Here is a 25,717-nt window from a genome sequence, read left to right as displayed (position 1 = left end):
CAAATGTATACTGATATCGGTCTAAATTGCATTCTTTTGCTCACAGTTTTTCGTGTTTTTAATTTATACATTTCCTCATTGACTATGCAAGGTGCATTTCCCATAGAAGGGAACAGTTCACTTTGTGCGGAGGGTAGAACTTGCACAAGTCGTACTGTCGTTCAGTGCATAGATAAATGTCCACGGAGTTCCGATAACACTAGGGAACCTTCCAGTACTCGCATCACACATATACACAGTAAATGTGTCTAAGAGTCATGGACTCGATGCTCACGCAATGTGCTTTTGAGTACATACATATCATTTTATTGCTGCATATATCACCCCCATACTGAGACATCTGAAAAGAGAGCATGATCTATACCAAAACATTAATCATCATTCATTGTATGTTAATAAATTCAGAATTTCTCCATTTACCATGCGGACGTCCATGCGTGCTGGAAATGCAACCTTTCCAGAGCTCATAAATCACACACACTGAGTCATCTGACAAAGTACCCCAAACACAGGCTGAGGCGCTGCGATCCCTAGGGCACAAACACACGCCATCTAATGTGGCGGATTCAGAGCGGGGACCACAGTTTTCTCTCGCCCCTTGACTACACTCCACTGCCAACCCCCTAACAACAAGAACCATTCGTTGCGATATGAACAAATAACGAAATCAGAAGGGAATGCGGGGTGTCTGTGGCCTTCTCTGCAGTGGTTTTGGGTCCCACAAAGTACCCTCTCTGTCTCTGTCTTGCACTTGCTAGTTCACTCTGACTTTTTTCCTTGCTTATTCTAGGGGGTCAAGTCCGTGGGCAAACAACAACACTTACACCCAGCGGCTTGGTTAGTGTTGTGTTCAGCGAAGAACCGCTCCCTCTCATACTTTACCACAGGAACCATATAGAGTATAAACTGTTTTTAGAGCACTTGTTTTATGCAGAAGAACTTTGTTCTTCAAATATTTAGGCTAATACGGTGGTATTTCGCTTTAGAACACAAGGTGTGGAGGGTAACACGTTTGATAAAAGTATTTTAGATCATGTTATTCAGTCTTTAGATAAACTGCTCTAATCTGGAGGTTCAGGGAGATTACAAAGCAAAAGGGAAATCTTAGCAGATACAATAGCTTCTCCTCTCTACACCAGCTCAGATGAGGAGAAACAGATTAATCGGCTACCAACTTCTGAAAACCAGTAATAATGGGTACAATTCACATGTAAGACTGCTATTTGTGCATCTACATGCCAGATTAAATTATTTTTAGCCTCCAGGGAAAGGATCTCCATTGTGCTTCTCTTTATGAAAAATAATCATGTCCCTTTACCTTTTAGCAAAGCGGTCACATGATCTTTGTGCTTGCTTTATGCTTCAGATTAACAGATTAAAGGCTTTGTTGTTAGTGAAAAGACACAAACAGCTGCCCAATGAGAGTCGTCAAAAAAGGGTTCGAGTCAGTGTTACAGCTGCGATGTACTGTATACATTATGAAGGAGACCTTCTATTGTGCGATTAGGAAGATAATGTCATCAAATGTTAATGACCAGAGTATTTACAGTGTGCAAAACGAGTGCCCTCTGATATGCAAAGACACTTCCGCTGAGAACCTACTGTATATACGGAAAACTAGTGAAAAAATAGAGACGCGAGACGGTGCGGTGTAAAACAGACAGCATTATTTATCCCCTTTTTTCTTTTCTCTCATTTTCCTCCTTTTACCCCCCTTTGGGTCTCTGGATCCTTTCCCATCTCTCGTCTGTTGCCCAGGCCTATCCCTGGCTCCCTGGAGACAGGAGGACGAGTGGTTATTTCTGACTTTGGAAGATGGTCGTGACTAATTGATTCGACATCTGATGGAATGTGTGTAACGTCTCTTTTCCCCCCACTGCTCCAGCCTTGCCACTTGCTCAGATGAGCAGAAACCATTAATGTATTGTGCATATATTTATGTACTGTACGGCTGTGTTTGATATGAGAAATGTGTTTATGCCAGCACTGTCTGTGTTTCTCTGTAAAACCGTCATCGCCTTGTCCCTGGTAATCTAAATTATTACTGGATTGTTTGATGTTATACTTAGAGAAAAGAAATTCTGTATACCAGTCCATTCCCATTGGTCTTATAACAATGGAATATGTGGCTAACACTCAAAATACTCCCACTTATGTTATCTGTTAGATCACTTTGTATTGTTTTTACATGTTCTTGAGATGTTGAACCACATAAACACAAGTGATCCCAAAGGTGCTTTATTGTTTGGGAGGCATCTAATTCATTTATTGAAGTTTTGTTTTCTCTCTCTCTCACTCTGTCTCTCCCTACTGTCTTCCTGGCCCTCTGTCTGTGTCTTTCTGCTGTAGTTTTGGGTAGAGTCCAGACACCTAATGAGTTGACTCTGATGGGCTAAGTCCCACAGGTCTTGAAGCTTGGCAAGCTGATGTTGATGGCCACTCTAAGGTACCTAATAGATCTAATCATTTAGCTGATTGGTCCAAGTAATCAGTCTCTGGTGGGCACACAGGGGATGAACAATGGCCAGTTTCCACTCTGTTTCCTCAATAGGCTGGCAGAATGTGAGTAGGTACTGTTGTGTTGTGCACAGAAATGCTGGTGTATGTATTGTATGCTGAAGTCATGTGTTGATCTGTTAAAATGCTCCGGTGACTAAAAAGTTTGGGGTTGCTTTTGTTTTCTTTGCTCATCCAAAGTTTCTGTTTATGAGCCAAATATTTCATTTGATCTTGATGCCTAGAATATATAGTTGTCCTTCAAGCCCACATGAAGTAGATAATATTTTGCATGTAATTTTAATGATCAGTGTAAAGCATATTATAGTGTAACAGCATTTTACGTCTTCAAAGGCCTGCAAAGCAAGATGCAATGAAGCTTCTTTTACGAGGAGGACACATTCAGTATATTGTCTGGATGTGGAGAAGGCCACTAGGGAATGATCAAGTGTGCATCCCATCGACCCGCATCCTCTTCCCCATTACCCTGACATTTCATCCCTACATTTAATTCCAGGCCTTTCTAAAGAGCAGGTAATAGTGCAGAGGGGTACAGGGACCCAGAATTAAGCAGTTTTACACCGAAGGGTAATTTGGTGTGATAAATGTGCCGTCGCTGGTAACTAATAATACATATTTTAAGTAGCAGCGGCAGAGCTCTGCGGCCCAGTAAAGGTAGCATCATTATTAATGTGGGAGTCGCTGCGTGTTTTAGTCAGGGTTACGGCACCAAGGTCAGAGCTACGTTTCACTGAATTAAAAGCCATTTTGAGCTATGGCACTCCTAATCAACTCAGACCTAAAGGTGCATAGCTCAGTTATAATGAGGCACCAATGAATTTAAATAAACAGCAAGATCTAGTGATTTATAAAGGCAATGTGCTATCCTTATAGCTCGTTAGCCATGACGGATACTCTTTATTCTCTGGGCCTCTTTACCCACAGGACCCCAAGCTTTTAACCAAGTAATGTCTGCCTCTATTGTCAGCGGATACGCATTCGGTGCAGGACACTTATCCCCGTCATTATGAAAAGTGGAGATACAATACAAGAGTAATGGTAATGTATGCCATCCAAATAGGTGATTTTTCTCCTCCCCTCCTTCCGTTTTTTTGCGAATGTAAAAACTACCCCGGAGTTTTAGGCCCATGAATTCATCATCATATTTTCTCAAAGGGGTTTTCATATATCCTGAAAGGAAGCATAATCCTTGATAGTAGAAATGTTTTGCATTTAAAGGGGTGCTTCTCGTCGGGGAATTGATGGTGATGTTCGGGTGGGGGGGCTGAAGAGAAAGGAAAGTTCTAGTTTTAAAGTGATCACTTATATAAATTATAATATTTTCATGAGTGAAAGGAGTTAGTGGCTTATTTCAAGTACTTTGCAATAATACAAAGTTTTCCAGTCAATGTGCAGCATTAATATGCGGATTAGGAACTTTCTACAATAATGATGTCTAATACTCCCCATTCTCCACATTTTAGCAATTCGTTCTTAAGCATTTCCCTGTCTATTAGCAAGACCCCCCCCCCCCCTTTTTTTTTTATTTTCAAACATTGATCTGGCCCATTGCAATCAAAGATACCTTGATTATCTTAATACAATGAGCCAGGGAGGATAGTTAGTACTTTAGCTGGGGCCAGAGGGGGCAGCGAGCCGTGCACATGTAGCCTCTGTGCTGCTCCTGTTGGAGCATGCCAAGGTATTTGCCACTTCATCAGGTTCTTTGTTGTCTGCCTCTCTTTTGTGTTTCCCTTTAAATATTTTTTTAAGCAAAGCCATGGCTACAGACTTCTTAATACATTTTATTCAGGGGCCTTTTTGAGAAATCAGCTGTTTGGTTGGTTTTCTTCATCTTTGACTCTGGTGTATCCTCGCCTTATGTCTAATACTTATCATTGTGCATTTTAATCTCCTAAAGATACATTTAATATGACAATTGATGTAAAGACTGGCTTTTTACCAGTAAGAGTAACCGTTTCACCTGCGCATGAACATGAGCCTGATATGCCATGCACTTTTTTTATGTGCAGTACCTGAGGCCGGTCTGAATTTAAATTGACATGAAATATTTTCATTTTCCAAAGGACAAAAGTGTTGACTCGCCTCCAAAATACACTTGTTTGATTTCCCATGTGAACATAGTACACAGTGACACCCATAGCTTTCACCATTCAGAGACTCACTCACTCAGTCTCTCACTGTGCTCCGCATTTCAGAGTAATTTTCACTCCTGACACCACGGCTCTGCCTACCTGCCAATTTCTGCCTCAGTTCCTGAATGGGTGATTTGTAAAGCCATGTTCACCTCAACACTCAGAAGATTTACTCAGGAGTGAGCTTGCCAGGTATTTGAGCTGTCAGTTTGCTCTGTGTTCACAAACTTGCTGAAGGGAAAGTAATAGCCATACTCAGCCAGTTGACTCAGCCGGTTAAGTTGCTTTTTGAGATACAGTGGTATACATTTAGATTTCAGCTACTAATGCTGGCATTATTTAATTAGAATGAAGAACATTAGCTAGCTTTCTGACACATGAAGCTGATGATCTTTCTTTTTTTTATCCAAAAAAAAACCATTACATGTAAATGCAAATGAGCTACCTTTAATCATTAAGTTAAATAAAAGCCTAAAAAACTGTTATCCAAACAATACCCATTTCTTTAGTGCTTGCATATATACAGTATGGCAGCTCAACTTGTATTGTTGATTTGCCTACATATCTTCCTGGCTTTTCTTTCCCTGCTTCTGCTCCTGCCTTTCCTTTCCACATGATTTGTAAACAAGATGTAGTTGTTTTTGGGGCTGGAGGTCGTTGATTTGTCTCCTTCTCCCCGTAGGTCATTAAGGTCACCATAGCCCCGAAAGCATCAAGCTTAGAAAATGAGAAGCCCGCTCGGCTCTCCCGCTGGCGACCGGGAGCACCCCTTGCCCGCGCCCGCCCTGATGATTAATGCCACCCCCGTCCAGCCACAAACCTTTCTGCCTCAGATAATGCCAGGCAGCAAGCGCGGCTGACACTTTTAATGTATAATTAAGTAGAAAAAGTCAGCACTGGCTATGCAAATTTTTTAAAATGATAAATGACGCTGTACAGCAGCAGGGATTGATTTGGTGTAAATGAAACTAATTAAGGAAATGTCAAACATAATTAATAAAACAGGTTTAAGCTGCAAAACATTGTCAATTGAATGAATGAGGAGGCATTGGCTCCTATTGTTCAGGCTTTATTTAGGTCTTGTGTTTAGCTTGTTCCCTGCTCCAGAATGCTCTCTCCCCTCCTCACTCCCTCCGCCACCAATTCCCTGAGAGGGGGAAAATAAATTTGCTTGTCTCTCCACTGACTGTAGAAATTAATTGCTGAAATCTTGTCCCATCCAAGTGTTACATTCACACGCAGGACATTAACATAACTAATTTGAAAGAGCTCAAATGACTGCATAATGGAGCTCCGTCACCATGCATGACAGTCGCTGGTCATACCAAATTAGCTTGGCTTTATAATTGAAAAATTTCCCCCTCCTTTCTTATTTTTACATCATCTTCCCTCCACTTTTTACACATACTTTTTCACGTCTTCCTTGCTCCCTGCCCTCCTGTCGTATCTTTCCTTCTTGTTCAGTTTTCCTGATAAGAACAAAGGTTTTATAATTTACAAAAAGAGTGCTTGACCTATAATTAGAGAAGAGGAGTGAGGGGAGAGGAGGGGGAGTACCAAGTGGTGGCGGCAGAGTCAGATCCTTAGTCCTGGTAATGATGCTGGAGACCTTGTGGCCCCCAGGGAGGCAGAAGAATAATGGGATGGGCTATTTTTATGGGGGAGCAAAGCAATGGGCCACCAGCCGCTGGGATGCCGGTGCCTGCGTATGGTGCAGAGCAGCAGGGGCTAGCAAGGGGCTAGTGGGGGGCAAAGGAGGGTGAATACTCAACCTGCCAGATTGCCCGCTCTCAGCCCAGCCCATCAGTTCTGTTTGTCAGCCTGATGCACCGCTGTCGGCCTCCGTGCCCCCATGCCAGCCACAGACAGAGAGAATGTATGTGTGGGTGGCTGGGTGGGTTAGGGTGGGGGTGAAAACATCTGCCACTCAGAGGAGAACAGAGGGCTTAAAGATACAAGGTGAGGGACATAAAACAGTAAAGAGATGCATTTTCCTGAGCACGTGTATTAATTATGAAGACCTGGATTTAAATACTACTTTGCAAAGACATTTTTTAGCCTTTGAAACGGGTTGGAAGAAGCACTCTGCATATGAAAGGATCAGACTGAAACTGTTAAACTAACCAAATAATCAACTTTTATAATCTAAAGTTTTTCTGTTTTCTCAAACTAAAATACATTTTAGATGTAGATACTTTTTAGTGTTGTTTACTGTTTGACCCAAACTTGGTGATAATAGATATCTTTAATAATGCGCCTGTGTGCCGAACAACACAGCAGACCTACAGCTGCCAATATTTTTTTGTGCTTCGGTTCAACATACTCTAACCACTGCTATTTATCATACTCCCACGTTACAATTCTCAAGAGTTGGAGTAGCAAAAGAAACAAAAACAGAAAAATAAAAAGTACGAGAAGAAAAGGATACAATAAAACACAAAACTGCAAAATAAAATAGGCGCAGTCTTTATTCCCATTGCATTTTCACTCTCATCTTTATTTCATTATTCCACTAAGAATTCTTATCCCAGCCAAAAGTAAAGCTCGACTGTGTTTATATATATTTTTTTAAATACGTAAAAAGTTAAAGCTCTTCTGTAAACCCACAGACACTCAAGTGAAATATAGTTGATACATTTTGCTTAAAGTTTCTGTATTGTTTTTGAAACTTGTAAGCAATAGATCCAGCAGTACAATACATGATAGTATATCATATATAAGATGGGAAATGACGACCGGGCCACAGGTCTAACACAGGCAACCAGTCAAAATGATATATTTAGGATAAATTACAAGTTAACCGAACAAGCACATCTGTGGCAGAAAGCCGAGGAGATTTCGAACTCATATATACATATATCTGTATAATCATATACAATATCGTTTGTGGCTAGGATTAATGTAAAACCTAGTATCATTTGTGGAGAAAAAAGGTGAGGTGAGACAAACAAATAGTTAGTTTTAGGTGTTTTAACATTTTATGATACGTTTTGTAACATCACAGTGTTAAAACTGCCATAATCCTAAAATTCTCTCAAAACTAATATTTTACACTGGTGTTCAAAAAAGTGAAATATCCATTCACCGTCTTCTGCCACTTATCCAATTCAGGGCTGCACAGGCTGGAACCTATCCTAGGGCCAGAGACAGGACACAGCCAGGATAGGTGCAGTCCAGCTTTTGTCGCAGAAACCTGGATCAGCCAATTAAAATCTGTTCCCAAAATCAGTCTGAAATGCATAACATTATTGCATGTATGTGATGGTTCATAAGATGAAATCAGCTGATACTGTGCTTCTAGCTACATGAGTATGCTCTGCAAGAGAGTAATCAGTTGCTTCCATGAGCATGTAAAGTTGTGGCAACAAACTTACACGTCTTGCAGTCAGAAAGTTCAGAAACTGTTATTGTTGCACACACACACTGAACTAACCTGCGTGTCGAGGATCATTGCTGATGATGAGCTTGCTCTCAGAAACTAAAGAGCAGTCTTGACTGGAAGAGTCTGCAGTCTCTGCCATGAGAACTTGTCAGAAGCACGAGCAAGAGCATCATTTTCTTTGACATTCATAGGATTGTGCACTGTGAGTTTGTCCTCCAGGCTGTCAAAGCTGAGTTACACTGCAACATCTTAAAGCGTCTTAGGGAGAACATTCGCTACACACAACCTGAACTGTGGTGCATGTCAATAATAGCCTGCCGAAAAGGCACGTTTTAATTCATACACACATATTTTTCTATACTGCCATGTTAAATGTAACCCGTTTACACAAACGCATAATTGAATTTTAAAATTAGACACTTAAAAGACAAAAACATATATAATGTATGTAAATGTAAATATTAATATACATATTAAAAATGTCTTCATAATAGTGACATTTCTAAGGCGAGTGGCTTTCCACCATAATGTATGAGCGAATGGTTAAATTACAGTATTTGTGTATTTAATGTAAATGATAAAACATTATATTATTATGGAACATATGCAGAAAACATAAAAAAACATCATGCTTCATGTTTACTAGACTCATAATTGCTACAGTTTTGTTTTATAAAAAACATAGAATGAGAGTCTAAAAAAAAGATGCTATTTGAGGCAACAACAATCTCTTCTTTTAATTTTATGTATTGTTAAAACATGGTGGTTTAATTAATTTCATTTAATTAATTTTGTTTATATTATTAATGTGAACACTGAAAATGTACATAGACCAGTATTGAGCAGCACTTCATAAATATTGTGGTTGGTCCATTGAGCAGTATGTCCTGAATCTAGCTAGAGGAGGTAATTTCACATGAATTATTACCTAATGCACTTGAAAGGTTATAAAATGTCTGCATATTAAAAGTGCAGTTTATTTCTGCTGCCCAACTTGAATATAAAGTTACAGTCTATTTGTTGATTGCTTGATCTTAGTTTGTAGCAAACCAGCCAAAGTAGTGGAGCAGTTCTGCATTGTATGCTCGAGTAGCACATGAACACGTAGATGACTGCATAAATGATGATGTACATAATCATATTTGCAGCTAATTTCTCTAAACACATATCTGAATATTCAAAATCAGAATCTAGAAACTGGAAGCTTTGTGGGTCAATACTTTGGGTTGGTTTTGGGTGTGGGTGTACAGTTTGGAGTGGAGTGAAACTGAGGAACACAACTCTTTTTAAAATGTATCTAAATTCTAAACAGTGAGAGGCTCATGGAATAGGTAGTCAGTTATCCTTTATCCAGAAATCTGCTGGCCAAAACACTGGCTTTCACCTCCAGAGGTTGAATCAACAGATCTTCACCAATGATTTAATGAGACTGACTAGTAGAAAACTTTGATTCGTGTATGTGTACTGTATTCTGCAGAAAATCTACCCATAGTCTGAAGATGTAGTATTTTAACATCAGTCAAAGTAAAGAAAAGTGTGTGCTCTACAGTTGTTTGATTAGAAACTGGTTAATTAGGGACAATATCTATGTATCAGTGCAACGTAGGTGCACAATAGGTGTTGTATTCTGGCAAAAGGAGCAATCCCTCAAATGTTTTGAACATTTTCCTCAAAGTTTCCCAAGTGATATTTCACTTTTCATGTTATTTTCTTTTTTCCCCACATTTGCCTGTGACTCTTTCATACAACCCGATCCTTAAAATGCCAAGGGTCACGTGTCAAACATATGCAGCACGGATTGCAATTTATTACCCCACATTTGCCTGATAATTTTTCTCTTTTGACAAGCTTAGGTAAATCATAAAGCCTACTCTATAATGTATGAGGGCTCCGCTGGCTTGATGAGTAAAGTCTGTTGCTATTGGCTGTTACCCCTGTGGTGTTTGAGTTCCCATAAGACCAATAAGACTTGTCTGTATTCTAGCGTGACTCGAATCACTGCAGGAACAGGTAAGGTCCAGGTATTTATAGTAACTATATGCAAATGGATGAGTGCCATGTTGGACTCTTAGTGCAGAGGTGACAGTTAAATACATGTACATAGAAGGAGAAATATATGGGCTTCGCCCTCTCTTTGAGACAAGTCTAATCAGTTAGGATTGCCTTCTCTCCTCATTTCATTTGAATATATTCAGCTTGGACTTATTCTAAGGAAGTGTCTCCCATGTATATTATTCCTTCCCGCTGAAGGCTCATTATTTTACAGCAGGGTGTGTGAGAGGCGGCCCCAGTCTCTGAACTCTCTGTCGAGGCTGTATTAATCAAACTTCACGCAGCGGGAAAGGGTCCACCCGCTGACATGGCACTGCTCACTCTACACTTGAGGACAAAAGGGAAAACACACAACCTGAGCCATTACTGTGAAACATCTGCAGCTTTTAAGCATTACCACTTGTCATTATTTCAACAGCAGTAGCCACATGCGAGTCCAAAGATTGTCTCAAAGAATTTGAAACGACCGTTGACGCGTTTCGGCCGACATGTCATATAATAACATTGTCCTCTTCTTCCTTTTCACTACAGTGGATAACAAGATCTTTGCATGGGGAAATGGCACCAGTGGACAGTAAGTAAATGTCAGAAGTAACGTTATCTGTCTTGCTTTGATGGTGTGTGAAGGATGAGGATGAGTAGTGATACTTTGGGGAACTACTCATCTGTCTGTGAAGCTATCAGTTTGTTCTGCCCACTGGCCATTCAAACGTCTTATTGTTTTCTGCCGGTGTACTGCATGGCTGTATATTAATCGGACGAAAGAGGCTAGCTGACAGACAAACAAACTCAGACATAGTTATAAACAAACAGAAGTTGTTTATCTTTTGATGAGCTTCCTTGTTAAAACTTCTCCAGCCAGGAGCCAGTCTGGCTCTAATGACATTTAAGGGCATGGGGACTACAGTGATTCAGTGGCCCTCAAGTACTCAAACAGCTGCATGGCAGACCTCAGAGAAATACATAAAAGGAACAAAGGCATCACTTCTCACTCTCTCATCATTTCCCATTGTCCCTTAGTCTCCTTCTCTCAATCTCCATTTCTCTGTCTGCGGTTCTCTCTCTACTGATGATGCTTTGACCTGTCTAAGCAGGTCGGGGCTCTCTAGTGGGGCGCTTATAGTTGGAGGAGCCTATAGTTGGAGTTCTGCAACACCCACTTGCAGAGCAAAGGGTGAGCATCTGTGTTACACAACTGGCACTCTGATATCTGAAAATTCCTCAGCTCTCCTGTGTGTCTCACTGGAGGCGAGAGAGGAGAAGAGTACGAGGGAGCTGTGTAAATTTAAACTGGCAAACTTTCTGATGGAAATAGCTGTGACCCCAGAGTGGTCTTGTCTTGAGTTGAAGCATTGTTGTAATCAATACAGGCTCTCGTGGGGATGACGGGCGAGGACCTTTCGTTCCCCGTTTGTGGAAATAATGGAGAAGACTGTTTGTTATTTTTCCCAGACATGCCGCAAACTAGCAGATATGGCCGGGGCATTGCAGGTTATGACGCTGGCTCAGGGAAACAAATACAAAGAGGAGCATTTTATCAAGAAGCAAACAGCAGAGCTCCGTTTGAAGCTGCTGGGAGCTCATAGGTCACAGGGGTGCTGGGGCTGCGTTTGACCAGCTCATCTTGAAACAGGGGCTTGGATGTTCTTTGTTCACTCGCACTAGGCATGCAGAAGCAGAAACGAGTCTCGGCTCTGGCCTGTGTAAAGTCATTTGTACAGCTTCAAATTAAGTTGGGTTCAGCGATTTCCCCGGAATGTAAAACTGACCTCACTGAAACATGCTTATTAGGCGACTCTTGTTTGGTTAGAAGAAAAATAGCTCAAAGGTAAAATTATAGTATCATTGGAGTAGTGCAAGTAAAAGCGATTTCTGGTGGTGTCTTTTGTTATGTTGCAATAAAATAGAAACAGTGTTAAAGAAAATAAACTTTTAAAGTGTAAATAGCAGAATATAAAGAATATTGAATGACTGCAGAAGAAGAAAAAGCCTAAAGGTATTTTCTGTCTTATTTTCTTTTTTTTTTCCTAGGCTGGGTAATGGAGAGAGGGCAGTAAAAAAACAGCCAGTCGAAGTCAAATTGCCACAGGAACTAAACGTCAGAGGAAGTCACCTAGATGGGAATTTTGCCAATGTAGTTGGCATAGCCTGTGGAAGCCGACACTCCTTCATATGGACCGAAACTGGGCAGGTCTACAGTTTTGGGAACAACTTTTATGCTCAGCTAGGCCATGACTTCCAGAGGGCTGACTTCAAAGAGAACCAGGTATGAAGATTATGGTTTCTTTACAGTTATGCACAAATCGTTACCCAATCCATCACTACTCCCAGTGGCTTCTGATTATCTTAAAGTTGTTTGGGTCATATTTACATAAACGCAATATAGAAAAATGAAGAGCTGGGAAAGAAGGTTTAGGCTAACACAGCTAAGAATGTTGTGAAGCCTATTGGGCAAAAATCTAAGAAGTATTGAGAGGAAGAGTTTCAATCCAGAAAGAGGTTCACAGTGTTTGTGTAATTGCTCTCACTGATGGAAGAGGGAGCCAAAATTTACACACTGCAGATGCAAAATTAATATGATTTTTTAATGACCCCTTTAAACATCCACACAGTCTCTTAGCTATAATATTAGTTTTTAATTCACTGTTGGGAGTAGGGGCAGGTCTACGTGATGGATACCTCAAGAGCCTGGATAGCTTCTTGTTAGTTGCCTCTCAAGCTTTGTCCTTACGTGGCTTACTATACAGTAGCATGCTGCTGAACCACACAAATCCTAAATTAAGTGCTGTGGAATTGAAATGGGCTCTCTTGTGAAGTGTTCCACTTGCATTGGAGCTTAATTTTGCCTACTCATATCATTTGATTCAGTCCCTCAGTCCCTCTTTTGCTCGCTGCAGCCCATCGCTCCCTCTTCCTTCTCATGCAAAATAAGCCCATTTACCACAATGTGGCAGTGTCTAGGTGAATGATTGCCACTCAGCACTTGATATATGGGTATGTGCTGCTGTGTGCATGTGTGCTGGATATATTATATTTCCAACAGATTCTCCCAGCATTTTGCAGCAACATTAGTGCGTTATACACTATGTGAAGCTCTTTAGGCTCATTTTCGTAATGAGTGGATTTAAAAATAGATTAATATGTTTGTACTTCATTCTACTCTATTTCTTGGCCCAAATATTGTTGCCTGTTTTGTCATTACTGAAAGGCTGGCTTTTACAGTCAGTTGTTTAAGACAAACATCCAATAGAGAGGCCTTTCAGTTCATATGAGACAGGCCTCATACATGAGGGCAAAAGGTAGCCAGCCACCAAGCAGTGTGTCAAGGTTCATGGGCTTAAGCTCTTACCTGTTCTCAATGACAAAGGCCATTTGGATCTGCATGACTGCTCCCACTTCTAAAATCTTGCTACTAAAGAAAAAACATGGGCCCCAGTGGTATGACTATCCCAGACTTATATGTTCATCTCTCTAGGCTTACTTGTGTCCTCTGATTGCCTCAGGTGGAGACCCAAACCTGGCCCTGTCCGTTACCACCCAGCTCCCACTTCTTTCATCCCTTTGCCTTTCTGTATACACTCTCCTTCTGAAGGACCAGACAGGCTGCTCCATCTTCAGCTGTCCTCCAGTCTCCTGACTATATGATACTGGCTATTGTTGTAAAGAATCTATAGGCTGGAACTGCCTGCTTCACCCCTAAGGCTCAGTTTCCCCTTTTTGTCTGAAATGGAGTGGTAGCAAAGCGGAGAGATCTAAGAAACACTATATTCTGTTCTTTATTGGCCCAGTGATAAGGTATTGGGATTCCGCTCACACCTGCGAGCCCTTTGTTCAGGCCCGCTATGGCGTTTCACCTGCACCAGACAAGGTTAGACAGATCGCCTATTTAATGGTTTGATTGACATTATTTTAATGTAACACCGTGGGGAGCGATACGTCTTTGAACAGAAAAGAAAGTTAACCTTATATTTCTCCAGGACACCCCCCCCCCCCTCCCCATTAGAACAATGACATTGGCATTTTCTTGGGATTTTGTTTGCACATAGGACATTCTGAGGTGCCTTATATAATACATTATAATAAAAACTTGCAGTAGGTATTGTGGTAGCTTTTTTTTAGTATCAAGCCTGCATCATATACCATACATCTACTTCTTTTTTTCCATTTATTGATTTTTTTCCCTCTGAACACTGCATAGCTTAGTTTCTAAGTAGGCTAACACCTTCTAGCTAAAAATGTACCAGTGTATTTCTACAAAAGTAAGCAAAAAGCGACCAGGGGAGCAAGAAAATAAACTCTGTTCCTAAGTGTGACACGTGTGTAGCTTGAGCTTGGCATGGCATCCGTGTTCAGCCTGGCTGCGCACAACTTGTTTGAATGTCATATTTATCCCTGTGTTTTGTCAGAAAATTAACTTCCTGTGAGTTTGCGGCAGAGCCGAGCATATGGCCACAGCTCTCTGGAGATGACAGCCTAGCGGAGCGGGAGCTCGCCGGTGCCGCTGCCCTGCTCTGGCGGCAGATGCTCCGGGCTTCTCCGCGATTAAGTGGAGATCATCACTGTTTTCTTTGAGCACCGCTGTGCCTTGTACTCTGAAGTGTTCAGTTAATCACTGCCTGCCTCCCTGCCTTTTCCACGCAAGCTGCCAAAGCACTCATTAAGTTTGAATCTCCCTCTTACTGCTCGCTTGCTCACCGGCTCGATATATTTTGTGACTGAATCTTAGCAGTCACCCTTTCTGAGGGTTTGTTGCACCTGTTTACATGAAGGATTGTACAAAGGCAGTATTTTTTGTTTGAGTACTGTATGTGATTCTATCTCTAGCCATGGTTCATTTGTTGTGTATCTTGTGTATATAAGAAAAAGCCACTCTATAAGTTACCGAATGTTTCCTTTAGCTTGTGAATACCGATGTGCTCTGTTTTTCCCTAAGTGCCAAAATACTTCCTTCACAGGCCTCTGAGGGAAGTGAAGTCTGTTCCACAGTTGTGTTTTTTCTCATTGAGAAACACTGATAGTCACATTTACAGCTGTAAAACACGACTCTGTTATCCACTGAGAATCAGAGCGCAGGTATAATGTAAGTCATAATATTAAAATAAAATAAAAAAACTGAGCATTTGCTAACTCCCACCGCCTCCCAGGCCAAGTATCTCACATCCAGTTGTGTTGTATCTCCTACACAAACAGCCATGTATTGTTAATGTGAAACATTGTGACACGCTTTAACCCTGATTGATCTTGATCTCCGACACAAATAATAATGTGATTACAGGCTTTTCTCTGCCTCTGTCTTCGCTGCAGTGGAAAATAACATTAGGACTATCCTTTCATGTTAATCGCCTTGGTTGGAAGTATACCTCAGTGCACCAATAGGCCTCAGTAATGCCTCCTTTCTTCTAAAAAAACCCATCCAAAATAACCTATTTGCAGCACACCCACACACACACAATGCTTAGCTGTGTAACACTGTTATTCTGCACCAATCAAAGCCTGGCTTGCTTGTCCTGGTGCGGTGATCATTCCCCCCACAATAGCGGGATGGCATTACTGCGCTTTTGAAAGCATTTGCATGGCAAAGCAATAACATGCACCTTGTAAATAAAGGAATTGATCCTGTTCATCTCAGGTTGGATTTCCTGGATAAAGCTGTGGAAAATGGATCCCTGTATCGTATCGCGTCAATATACACACTCTGTTTCCTCATCCTCAAGTTTACTCTGCAGTAGGAATCTTCTTCTTAATCTCGTCTGTCAGGCTGTCAGGCAGACACAGAGAAATGTTTGCGATTCCCTCTGCTACACTGGTTACTTGGCAGACAGCTGATTAGTGCCAGTTTGCCTCGTTCCCAGTATGCAGATACCCAGATAGAAAGCTGGCCCCATTCATTGAGTCCAAGTACCAAAATAGCAATTGCTGTTCTCAATCAACTATGAAGAAATGGGTTTGCATTGTTGGAAGAGGTTGATTTGAGACTTTTTGAAGAGGCTCTTGAAATTACTTTCAAATCAGCCCGAGCTGACAGACAGCTGGTCGAGCATCATGCTGCTGTGTGCGGTCAGCAATAAAGAATAATGTTGTTTTTTTCTTTTCTTTCTTTTCTTTTTTTAAAATCATAACTCATACTATATGAGCATTACGCCTTTGCACCCTCTGGGCCCGCGCATTGTTATTCGTCACAATAGACGTTTATCTCCTCTACTTAGATTTAAATGTATTCACAACTGTACAAATTGCCACTGTGCTCTTGGCAAGGTACAACTAATTTTTAGACGAGGAAATTCCTTGTCAGGAGCAGCCAAGGGAGAAGGTGTCAGATTGATACCAGAAGTACACTAACGGCTGTGCGGGAGCATAAGCGTTTGCTGCGCTTCGGTGGCGGTGCGTTTGATTTCAACACTGACCACCAGTGATGCCAACCCTGTAGTCCTTATATGAGCTGCCTCTTGAGACATAAACATAGACAGCCCTCCCCCACATCTCACTCAAACTGATGCTGCTGAAGTAAAGAGACAGAGAGGGGAAGAAAGTGAGACACTGCCAGACAATAAAGCCGTTGTAGAGTATATACTCTACTTGCTTGCCTATTGTTACACTGCGGTAAGTGGGAACTCAGTGTGGGTGTACAGTGACCTCAGCTACTCTACCCATCTCCCCTAGGAGGACCTCAAAGGGCACTCGTTCAGTTCCTTATTGCACGCCCTGGGCTTTGCTGCAAAATGAGAGACAACAAAGAAAAAAGAAAAAGAAAGAGAACCGAGGGAGGTAGTCTCAACTTTACAGGAAGGCTAACCTGTGCCTTTGGAAATCCTGCATCTTTTTAAAAGTGCCTATCTTCCTGACTCTTAACGGTATCTGACAGAGTTTTTCGGGGCTGGAAGTGCTCAGTGTGATGACTTCTGTTGCACTCTGGAAATATTCTTTTTACCATAAGATGTTATGCAAAGCTTACCCTTAAAATGTGTATTGTTTTCTCAGTGTGAATGAGAGGATATGGTGTTTGTGACCTTGTTTCAGTTTGAATCATGTGCCCCGCTGTTTCCCCAATATGCCCCTAGTGTATGTAATGCTGAAAGCACATTTAGTATCAATAATTCTGTACATTTCCTTCTGGAAAACTAATTCTCATAATAGGATTTTGTCAATGTGATTTGAATAATGATCTCAAAACATCCCATTTTAGGCTACTTAACTAAATAGAATATTACTGATTGCAATACTTATCCATGGTAGGGGTTTTGGTAACCTTCTTTTCTGTTTCTTGCCAACAGCCAATTTTCTCTCAATTAAAGCATGATATTAGCACTCAGTAGGGCATAAACAGAAATAACCGTACACTGCTGAATATCACGCCTTGATTATGAGCTTAAGAGTGGGTGTACAGATGGATTCTGTTTCTATACTCCTATTAGAGAGCTGCTGTTTATATGTGTGTGCATATGTGTCTGTGTCAGAGAAATGGAGAGGGAATCGCTGCCTGCATGTGCAGGAGTGTGTGTCTTTGGCAGCAGGAAAAGCTGGAAGTTTTCAGCTCTCTCCTGTTAAAACCTCTGGAAAGGGAGGGCAGAGGTAATAAAAGAAAAAAAAAAGAAAAAGTCACAGGTATAGTAAGAAGGAAAAGTGTATCGTTACATTGAGAGCCAGTCAGTGGCAATGCCAGTTGGCCAAAGTTAGCAGGAAGCTGTCCTAGTAAATGGCAGCAGCTGCTCGCAGTTCGAGAGAGCATGTCCCAGTCAGAGGAGAAAAGCGATGGCATCTACATTAATACTACCTTAATGGCCCATCTGGCGCTCCGTAGGGTCCCTGGCTGCGCCACCGACTCATAGGCGTTTGACAGGCAGTCTCCAGCGCACCAGACGCGCATGGCATGCCAAATGGCTGGGAGACGCCTCCGTGGCGCACAGATCTGTCAAACTCTCTGACGCTGTAGTCACACAGGCAAGGGAAGTTAAGGCAAGTTTTCACACGTGATTGGTTCTTGACATGGATGGGGAGAGGGAGGGGGCAGAAGGAGAATGACTGGCTTGTCTGTCTCTCTTTCCTCCACAGCCTCCTTAAATGCAAACACACATATGTGCACACTCACAGGGCATGCACACATAATCATTCACACCCTCACACGTATGCGCACGCTCTTCATACTAGATGCTAAGTTGCCATGACCAGATTAAACCTCAATGAGAAAGCCAGGTTAAGATTAGCCAGTGGTAGATTCACTGTGCTCTGATGGCAAATGGAGATAACAAATATTATTTTCGCTGCAAGTCACAGCCTCTCTCTGTAAACAAATGCTGGAACTAATTGCTTCATTGGAAGAAATTGTGGAAGGTCTTATCAAAACACCACAGGGGTTTCTGGCTATAATTGGCATAATTGGTTGACACAGCAGGCTGTAGTCCATGATGTGGCACAGTGATGCACTTTATGGGGAATGACTGATCATGGCTTTAGGACTATAGATTGCCCTTCTAGATACTTAAACATACGGTATGAGAAGTGGTTAGTTAACGTGCAAAAGCAGGACCTGCACGCTAAACGATTTTGTCATATCTTCACCTCAAGACTGAGCTTTATGCCATAAACCAAGAATATACAGTTTAAAGGGTTAATGGGAGACCTCAGTCCCTTTTACTAGTGGATGATGAATTCCAACTCTACCCCATGTGCTTGGCCTTTACATCAGCTCAGTTGAGCTGCACAATACTGACACAGTGGTTTCTGTGCGAGCAGGCCACATTCTGCATTACACACTCGCGCAGATCACTGCAGAAGTCTGTATCACACTGCTGCGGGGAAACTATGGCTTCTTTCTGTATGAGTAAACTGCACAAAAAAAAAGTACAGCTGAAGGTACTTTAAAATATTTGCCACCATTCTTTCTCACACTTTTTCTTAAGGACATTTAGAGAGATAGCAGCAGTTCAAAAATGGAACGGAAGGTTCTTTAGAAAATACATTTCAAATGGCTTATCCAGTAGGTAGCCCCAGAGGACACCTCAGGGATAAAACTTGGCAAGAAAGGAAGATAGAGGGGAAAAGAGTGGAATTGGAAAGAAGACACAGCCGTGACTAAAACAGTAGAAATATAAAGGGAAAAGGTATCCTCTTAACCTGCTGACGCCTCTTCAGAGGAATCACAGTGCTCCGTATCAGCATTCGCTCTCTGAACATTTTGCTGTGTTCTGTGTTTATAGGAAAAGCGTAGATCTGCTGATGTCTCTTGCCTGAGAGTGTCTCAACGTTAGGCAGCCAGTGCAGGTGATTTCAAAATGACTATCTTCCCGTCACACACTGTTCCAGTTTAGATTCGCTGTTTTATATTTTTTGTTACCAATGTTGATCTTGTTTTTTTGGGGTTTTTTTTCCAAGTAAATCGGTGTATTGTGCGTGATTATAGTAAAAGCAGGAGTGGGTTGCATTTTCTGTCAGCTCAGCTCCATCTGTAACACACTGACCTTGAATTCTTTGTCTTTTTTACAAACATTCACTAAGACTCAAGGATGAACTGAGAGTCCATAACATTTACAGTGTCCAATAGGATCAAAAGATGACGTAAAGGCATTTTGTACAGTGTGCAAAAGTCTTGGGCCACCTCTCACTTCGTTTTGCTTACAACGAGGCAGACTTTCCTGTAATGTTATAAAGTGGTCTTGAATAAAAGTTCTCTAGGTTTTCTGAAGGACTTTCAGTTTTGTCTTTGGATACTGATTGCTTTTTCAGTCATTTTCACACCATTCCTTGCACCTGACCATTGTCAGAAGAATGATTTTGTTTGTTAAGCCACTGACCTATGAATCATGCAAGCATAAAATGGCACCTTTTGTGCAGTTTTACTTGTATATACCCAGGTGATTGCAGAGCTGTAAGCCAAAAACTTCCCATATCATGGTATGTATCCTTAAAAAGTTGAGGAAACAGGACAAAGAGAGGACAAAAGAAGGAGTGGCAAACCTAAAAAAAATATCTACAGCAGATGAACTGTATCAGTGACATGACATGAACATCCCAATTTCATGTCCTTAAGAGATAGGAAAACATCCATCAAAGATCGGACACAAAACCTGAGAGATGCATCAGAAGCTTCCGTTGATTCGGATCTACTGTTCATAGAAGCCTCAGGGCTGAGGCGTGGCAAATTACACAAAAACTAGACTGAAAATCAGTGGAAATGGGTCTTATGGAGTGATGCGTCATCAGAGAGTCAGGAGATTGATAGAAGAGTAAGCCTCTACAGCCATCTGTAAAACACGGTGGAGGCGCTGTAATGGTTTGGGAGTGCCAGCTTGTGGAGTTGGGGATCTTGTCATTGATGGAATTACAGAAAAGTATGGTCATATTTGCCTCCACAATGCAATACCATCTGGAAACATCTAATTGACAGTGGCTACATTTTTCAGCATGACAATGATCCCAAATACACTGCCAATGCAGTAAAAGCATGCATAGATAGAAGAACACACAACACTAGTCATGGATGATATTGACGAGCAGTGGAACAAAAGGCAGCCAACATCCAAAGAAGAACTTTGAATGTCCTTCAAGAAGCCTGGAGAACTATTCCTGAAGGCTACTTAAAGAAATGACAAGAAAGCTGCCTAAGAGAGTTCAGGCTGTGTCGAAGAGTAAAAGTGGTCAAAGCAAATACTGACTTTGAAGCTCTGTAGAATTGCACAGTCTCAGGTTTTTCCTTATACATTATTTGTTTCAATAAATCACTGCACATATTTTTATTAGCAAAATATAAAGAAATGAGGGCTGATTCAAGATTTCTGTGGGGTACTGTATCCAAAAAGGTCAAAGGTCAATTCTCTTTAACATTAAAACATTCTGTAAAAACTCTTATTTTGGCGATTATTCAACAAACCGAGTTGATTGGGTAGCTGTTGCGTTGAATTTTGGAATTTGTTGCCCATATTTAAAGCACTGTCTACTCCTATAGCTACAGCATTGTGCAGACTGAGCTTTATTAGCCAAACGTAAGCACATTTAATACATTTTAGTAAAATTGCCAAAGTCTTTCCTTTATGGCAAACATGGATGTTAACTGCAACTTGACTGCTTGGCAGAGGCATATGACCATGAGGCAATAATTCCAGTCTTTTAAATGAACAAAGGACACAACTAGTAAAATTTATGGCAAGGATAAGTCGGCTGGACAACAGCTGCCAAGTTTTTGTGAGGGAAGGAGAGCGAGAGAGAGAGAGAGCAAGATGATGGCTGAGAGGAAAGAGGAGAAGAAAAAAGAAAAGTCAGCAAAATAGGTTTAGGGGCTTGCGAGAAAAGAGCATGAGGAACTCTTCAACTTTCACTCCCATTCCCAGATGTGTTGTAGGCAAGACATAGCCTTTGAAGAGCTTGTGGCAAAATAGGCAAAATATGAATATACACGCACTCCACTTTACCTCTTTCTCATCTCCTTCCTCTTTTCCTCTCCTCTTTTTTCCCCCTCTTTCATATACTCTCCACGTCTCCTTCTCTTTATCTTTCTCCCTGGGCATCTCCGTTCCTTAGTGGCAAACCCAGCTGCAGGGTTTCTGTGGTACTGTGAGTGAACCCTCACTGACTCCTTCACCAGGCAGCTGCACAGCACGCTAAAACACACACACGGTGTCTTACCCAAGTCTGTCCTGCTCACTTTTATTTGCTAAGTACATCACATTTGCATATGCGATAGGGTCAAAATGGAATATTTACTGCTGTGCTGCTTTTGTTACGCGATGTTTCGAAACAAAATTAAGTTTGAAAAACATTTCATTTCTAGCAGTGCTAAAAAAAAACATGGCTTTTTCCTTTAACATGAAATGTATTGCAATCTTCTGTAAAGCCACTAGAGGGAGCTTATATTATGCTGTGTTTCCCCCACACCAGGAGTTTGTTTCATAGTACTGTTGCTCAAGCAATGAGGCACAAAAAATAAAAGGCTTTCAGATATTCCTCATTCTGCCCCTAAATAATTTTGCCAATTTTGCCGATGTAGAGATCACGGCCTCTCACCTACACAAGAGACAAAGGCAAGGTTTAGAAGTAGGGGTCTGCTTTCTTTCAAACAAATTCGATGATTACTTCTCACATGTTTTTGCGACCAGATATTTGCTGGTGGGAGGCTATGTGTGCGAGTGCAGAGGTGATAATTCTACTGTTGTTCAGAAGCTTGAGCAGGGTGCGTAATGGCAATAAGAGAGAGCGTGCCCAGGCGTGCTTTCAATCTGTTTCCCAAATGTAATGAGTCCGGGCATAACTCTGGTCATCCCAACTTGATCAAAAATGGGAGGAAATCTGCAAATGATTTATTATGTCCTGTAGAGATTCATCAGTTCCACATGTCAAAATGATGCTGAGCTGAAAATTAAAAGACATCTTTCGTCACCATTATTTTCTTAATATAGATGGAAAGTGGGAGCATGAAAGTAATTCAGTCAGCACAGTGAAGGAAATCAGATTTATATGCTTGTGTTTAGAGCATATTGCATTGTATTTGATCTCATTCCATCTGTATCTTCTTTTTAAAAAATTGTGATCATTAAATGTAGTACAATGATATAATCAACCTGAATACGAAAGATCACTAATACCGCTTTATTTCTAAATTGTTTTCAGAAATATTAATTCTAAAAAGTATCACACATTGATTTTGAATTTGGCTTCTTATCCTTAAAATATAGGTTGTTATCATGCTCATGCGTGCATAATTATCTCTACTTTCTGTGCTCTTTTGCCCTCTTGGATTTCATTAAACTGTAAAATACTAATGCATATTGCCACATAATCATATTTTTCTGTCCTTGTCCCTTCATAATAGAAATGGGGTGACACGACAGCATCTGAACTAGAGTCCCAGACTTGTCCTGCCGTAATGTTACACGATCTCAGCTCTCACGTTACTAAAACAGGCTTGGCCGATGGGATTCGCCATAGTCTGCGCTTCTCCACTCCTCCTGGCCTTTTCCTGTGACAGGGCTGCCGATGATACAGATCCGCTGTGACATTTTACATTGTGCTTCCTAATTGCAGCAGCTGATAGTAGGATCGCTCACCATACAGCTGCATATTTTCTCTTTTAACCACCCTTTAGCTTTTTCTTTTTCCCTGTTGGGAGGTGCAAGTACACGGCGGTGTACTGTACTGACTAATTGCGTTGCTCAAATGCTGCCTTATGTATGCATTTAGGTGTTTCGTAATCTTCTTGCATGTATGTAAAACTCTGTAAATCAACTAAAACTTGAAGTTGAGTTTTTCTTATTTAAAAAAAACAAACAAAAGTTTTTTGATCATGATTGAGCAACAGTGTTTATTGGCAAAAGTGTCGTCCGTTCTTTCTTTTGCTCTGGGTTTTTCTTTACTTGAAGTGTTTCCCACTGGCGGCGACTCCCGAACTGAAAGCCGGGATAAACCTGCATGACAGATGCAGCTCTAATTATACAGTTGTTTTAAGACTGTCAGGTTGCCGCAAAGAGGGAGCCAGTCATTTGGGAAAATGAAGGAGGAGGGTTGTGAGTGGGAAGAGGGAGGTAGAGGGGGACAGTTTGATGGACGGACATTGTAACACCAGCATCTGGTGATAGCTGCAGCTGCCGTATCGTTTTCCCACCGCCAGCTTGCCAGCTAAATAAATATTGCCACGATCTGTCTTCTACTAGCAAGTGTAAATTACTTTAACACATCAATAACTAGTTTACAATGATGTTTTTTCCTGCCATTTCAGAACATATATTGATTTCACATTGCTGTTAAATGGCACAAGCATTGTTTCCTTCAGCCTGTACTTTGTTTTCCAGATAGACTCCTGGCAGGCATGGTAAAGCAAAACAAACAAACAAAAAATATCTACATCAATTATGGAGTCATTTTACTATCACTAAATATATATATCGATATTATATATGTATTTTATAATTGAATATTTATATATGGTGTCTATCATGATAAAAGTACCACTATTTGTCTGTTCACATGAGAAATATGTACTTATGTGTCAGGTATAGATTTTGAAACTTTGTGCTTTAAATGCAGCGTTGAGTTTTGAACATCATGGTCTTGTTACTGATGTCATGCGTTTAGAGCGAAAACAAAACATTTCTCTGAAAAAATTTGCATCTGTTTTTTTTTTTCTTGCTTTGGTAAATAAAGCAGATTATAATTAGCACCGAAGACAAAGATCTTTAGAGCAGTGTTTCCAGTGCAGTTTTCCATTGTGTGTTTCAATAGATTCCTCAACAGTAGTAATTATGCGAGGAAAATGATTCACGCTATACATGATTTACACTGTACATTTCTTTGACAAAAATAGACAAAAGAGGAGAGATTGTTCAGGATGTACGTAGCTCTGTGTGAGTTTTCGCCGCTGTTTTTGAGCAGGTGTGCACATGTGTGGCGTGAAGTGGGAGCGTGCACGTGTGTGCACCCATGAAGCGCAACTGCAGGCGCTCTCGCGCTTCTATATTGTCTATTTTCATTCGTATGGGTTCCTCCTCTCGAGGACAGATGTTGGGGGAAACCCACAAAATCAGAGCTGAAGCCGCACTATAATCACTGCGATTTTAATCAAGGTCTCGCATTGTGACCCACTTATTTTCTCACAGTGCTGATTGCACAGCAGTGCAGTGGCGACTAGCATTACAAAACTACAGCCTGTGATTAACCTTCACATCATATACATGTCCCCTAACCAAGATACAGCGAATCCTAATCCCAAAATTACACCCACTTGGACTGAAAAATCTCTCCCTTTGTCAAATCTGAATATTTTCATCCTTCATTCTCCCATTTTTATGTGAAAGACAGATGATACTTGCGTTCTGCATATGAGGAAATTGAGGTATGGCTGAGTGTATAATACCTAACTAATATATTTCAGTTGGACAATAATATGTTTATGCAAGCGTGCGAGCACAGTCTATGACCTAACTTTTTTCCCCTACACATTAAAAGTATACGATAATGTGATTCAAATGAACCTCACACATAATATTATAGGCTTTTGTGAGAATAAGGACATATTCCAACCTTCTTAGTCGTTTTCACCACTATTGTAATTTTCACATCAGTGATAATAAACCAGATTGATTATTCATTCTCATGCTTCAACACCATTTAATTGTGTAGCCAGAACACTCCAACTTCGGGGTCAGCAGGGCTCTCTCTTTCATTTACACAAAGACACATCAACACGGATGCATACACCCACCCACCCACATGCAGACAGGCACACACACCAATTCAGAAATCTCTCTGTTTCCTTCTCTCCTTCACAGATGCTCTCAAAGGGCCCCCCGAAACATGCCCAGACTGGAATTTGCCAAAATATCCTTTCTCCTATCAAGCACACACTGTGCCCGATCTCAGTCCCATTGCACTTATTCCTCCAACATCTCAATTAATACCCCATTGGAGGCACAGCACCCCACAGAGCCTCAGAGGCTCACTGTGGTGGTGGATTTTTCCTTGTAATGTTCACCACAGATGCTGAAGTGCTTTCATTTTAAACCACATTAGTGAACTACCTCGGTCTCAATCAACACCAACAGATGAAAGATGTACATTTATGAGCAGTTGTCAGTTATTATATGCATGTGTGTGCCTCTGTTTGTTTGTTCGTGCCTGTCTTTGCCATATCAAAGCTTGAACACCTTTT

At 41.1% G+C, this 25,717-nt stretch overlaps 1 protein-coding gene across 2 annotated transcripts in view; it reads left to right on the top strand.

The window, feature by feature from the left end:
* LOC308403873 (uncharacterized protein) overlaps positions 1 to 25,717 on the top strand; it is a 381,166-nt gene that overhangs the window by 111,789 nt on the left and 243,660 nt on the right. For both annotated transcript variants that reach the window (XM_080893669.1, XM_080893668.1), the window contains exons 3-4: positions 10,618 to 10,660; positions 12,118 to 12,352. In XM_080893669.1, coding sequence (XP_080749795.1) covers positions 10,618 to 10,660; positions 12,118 to 12,352 — 278 coding nt within the window. The remainder of the gene's footprint in view (positions 1 to 10,617; positions 10,661 to 12,117; positions 12,353 to 25,717) is intronic.

This window comes from Rhamphochromis sp. 'chilingali', assembly GCF_963969265.1.
Source record: "Rhamphochromis sp. 'chilingali' genome assembly, chromosome: 10".
Classification (NCBI taxonomy): Eukaryota; Metazoa; Chordata; class Actinopteri; order Cichliformes; family Cichlidae; genus Rhamphochromis; species Rhamphochromis sp. 'chilingali'.
Note: the sequence above shows the minus strand (reverse complement) of the source record. Positions and strands in the feature narration are given on the sequence as shown.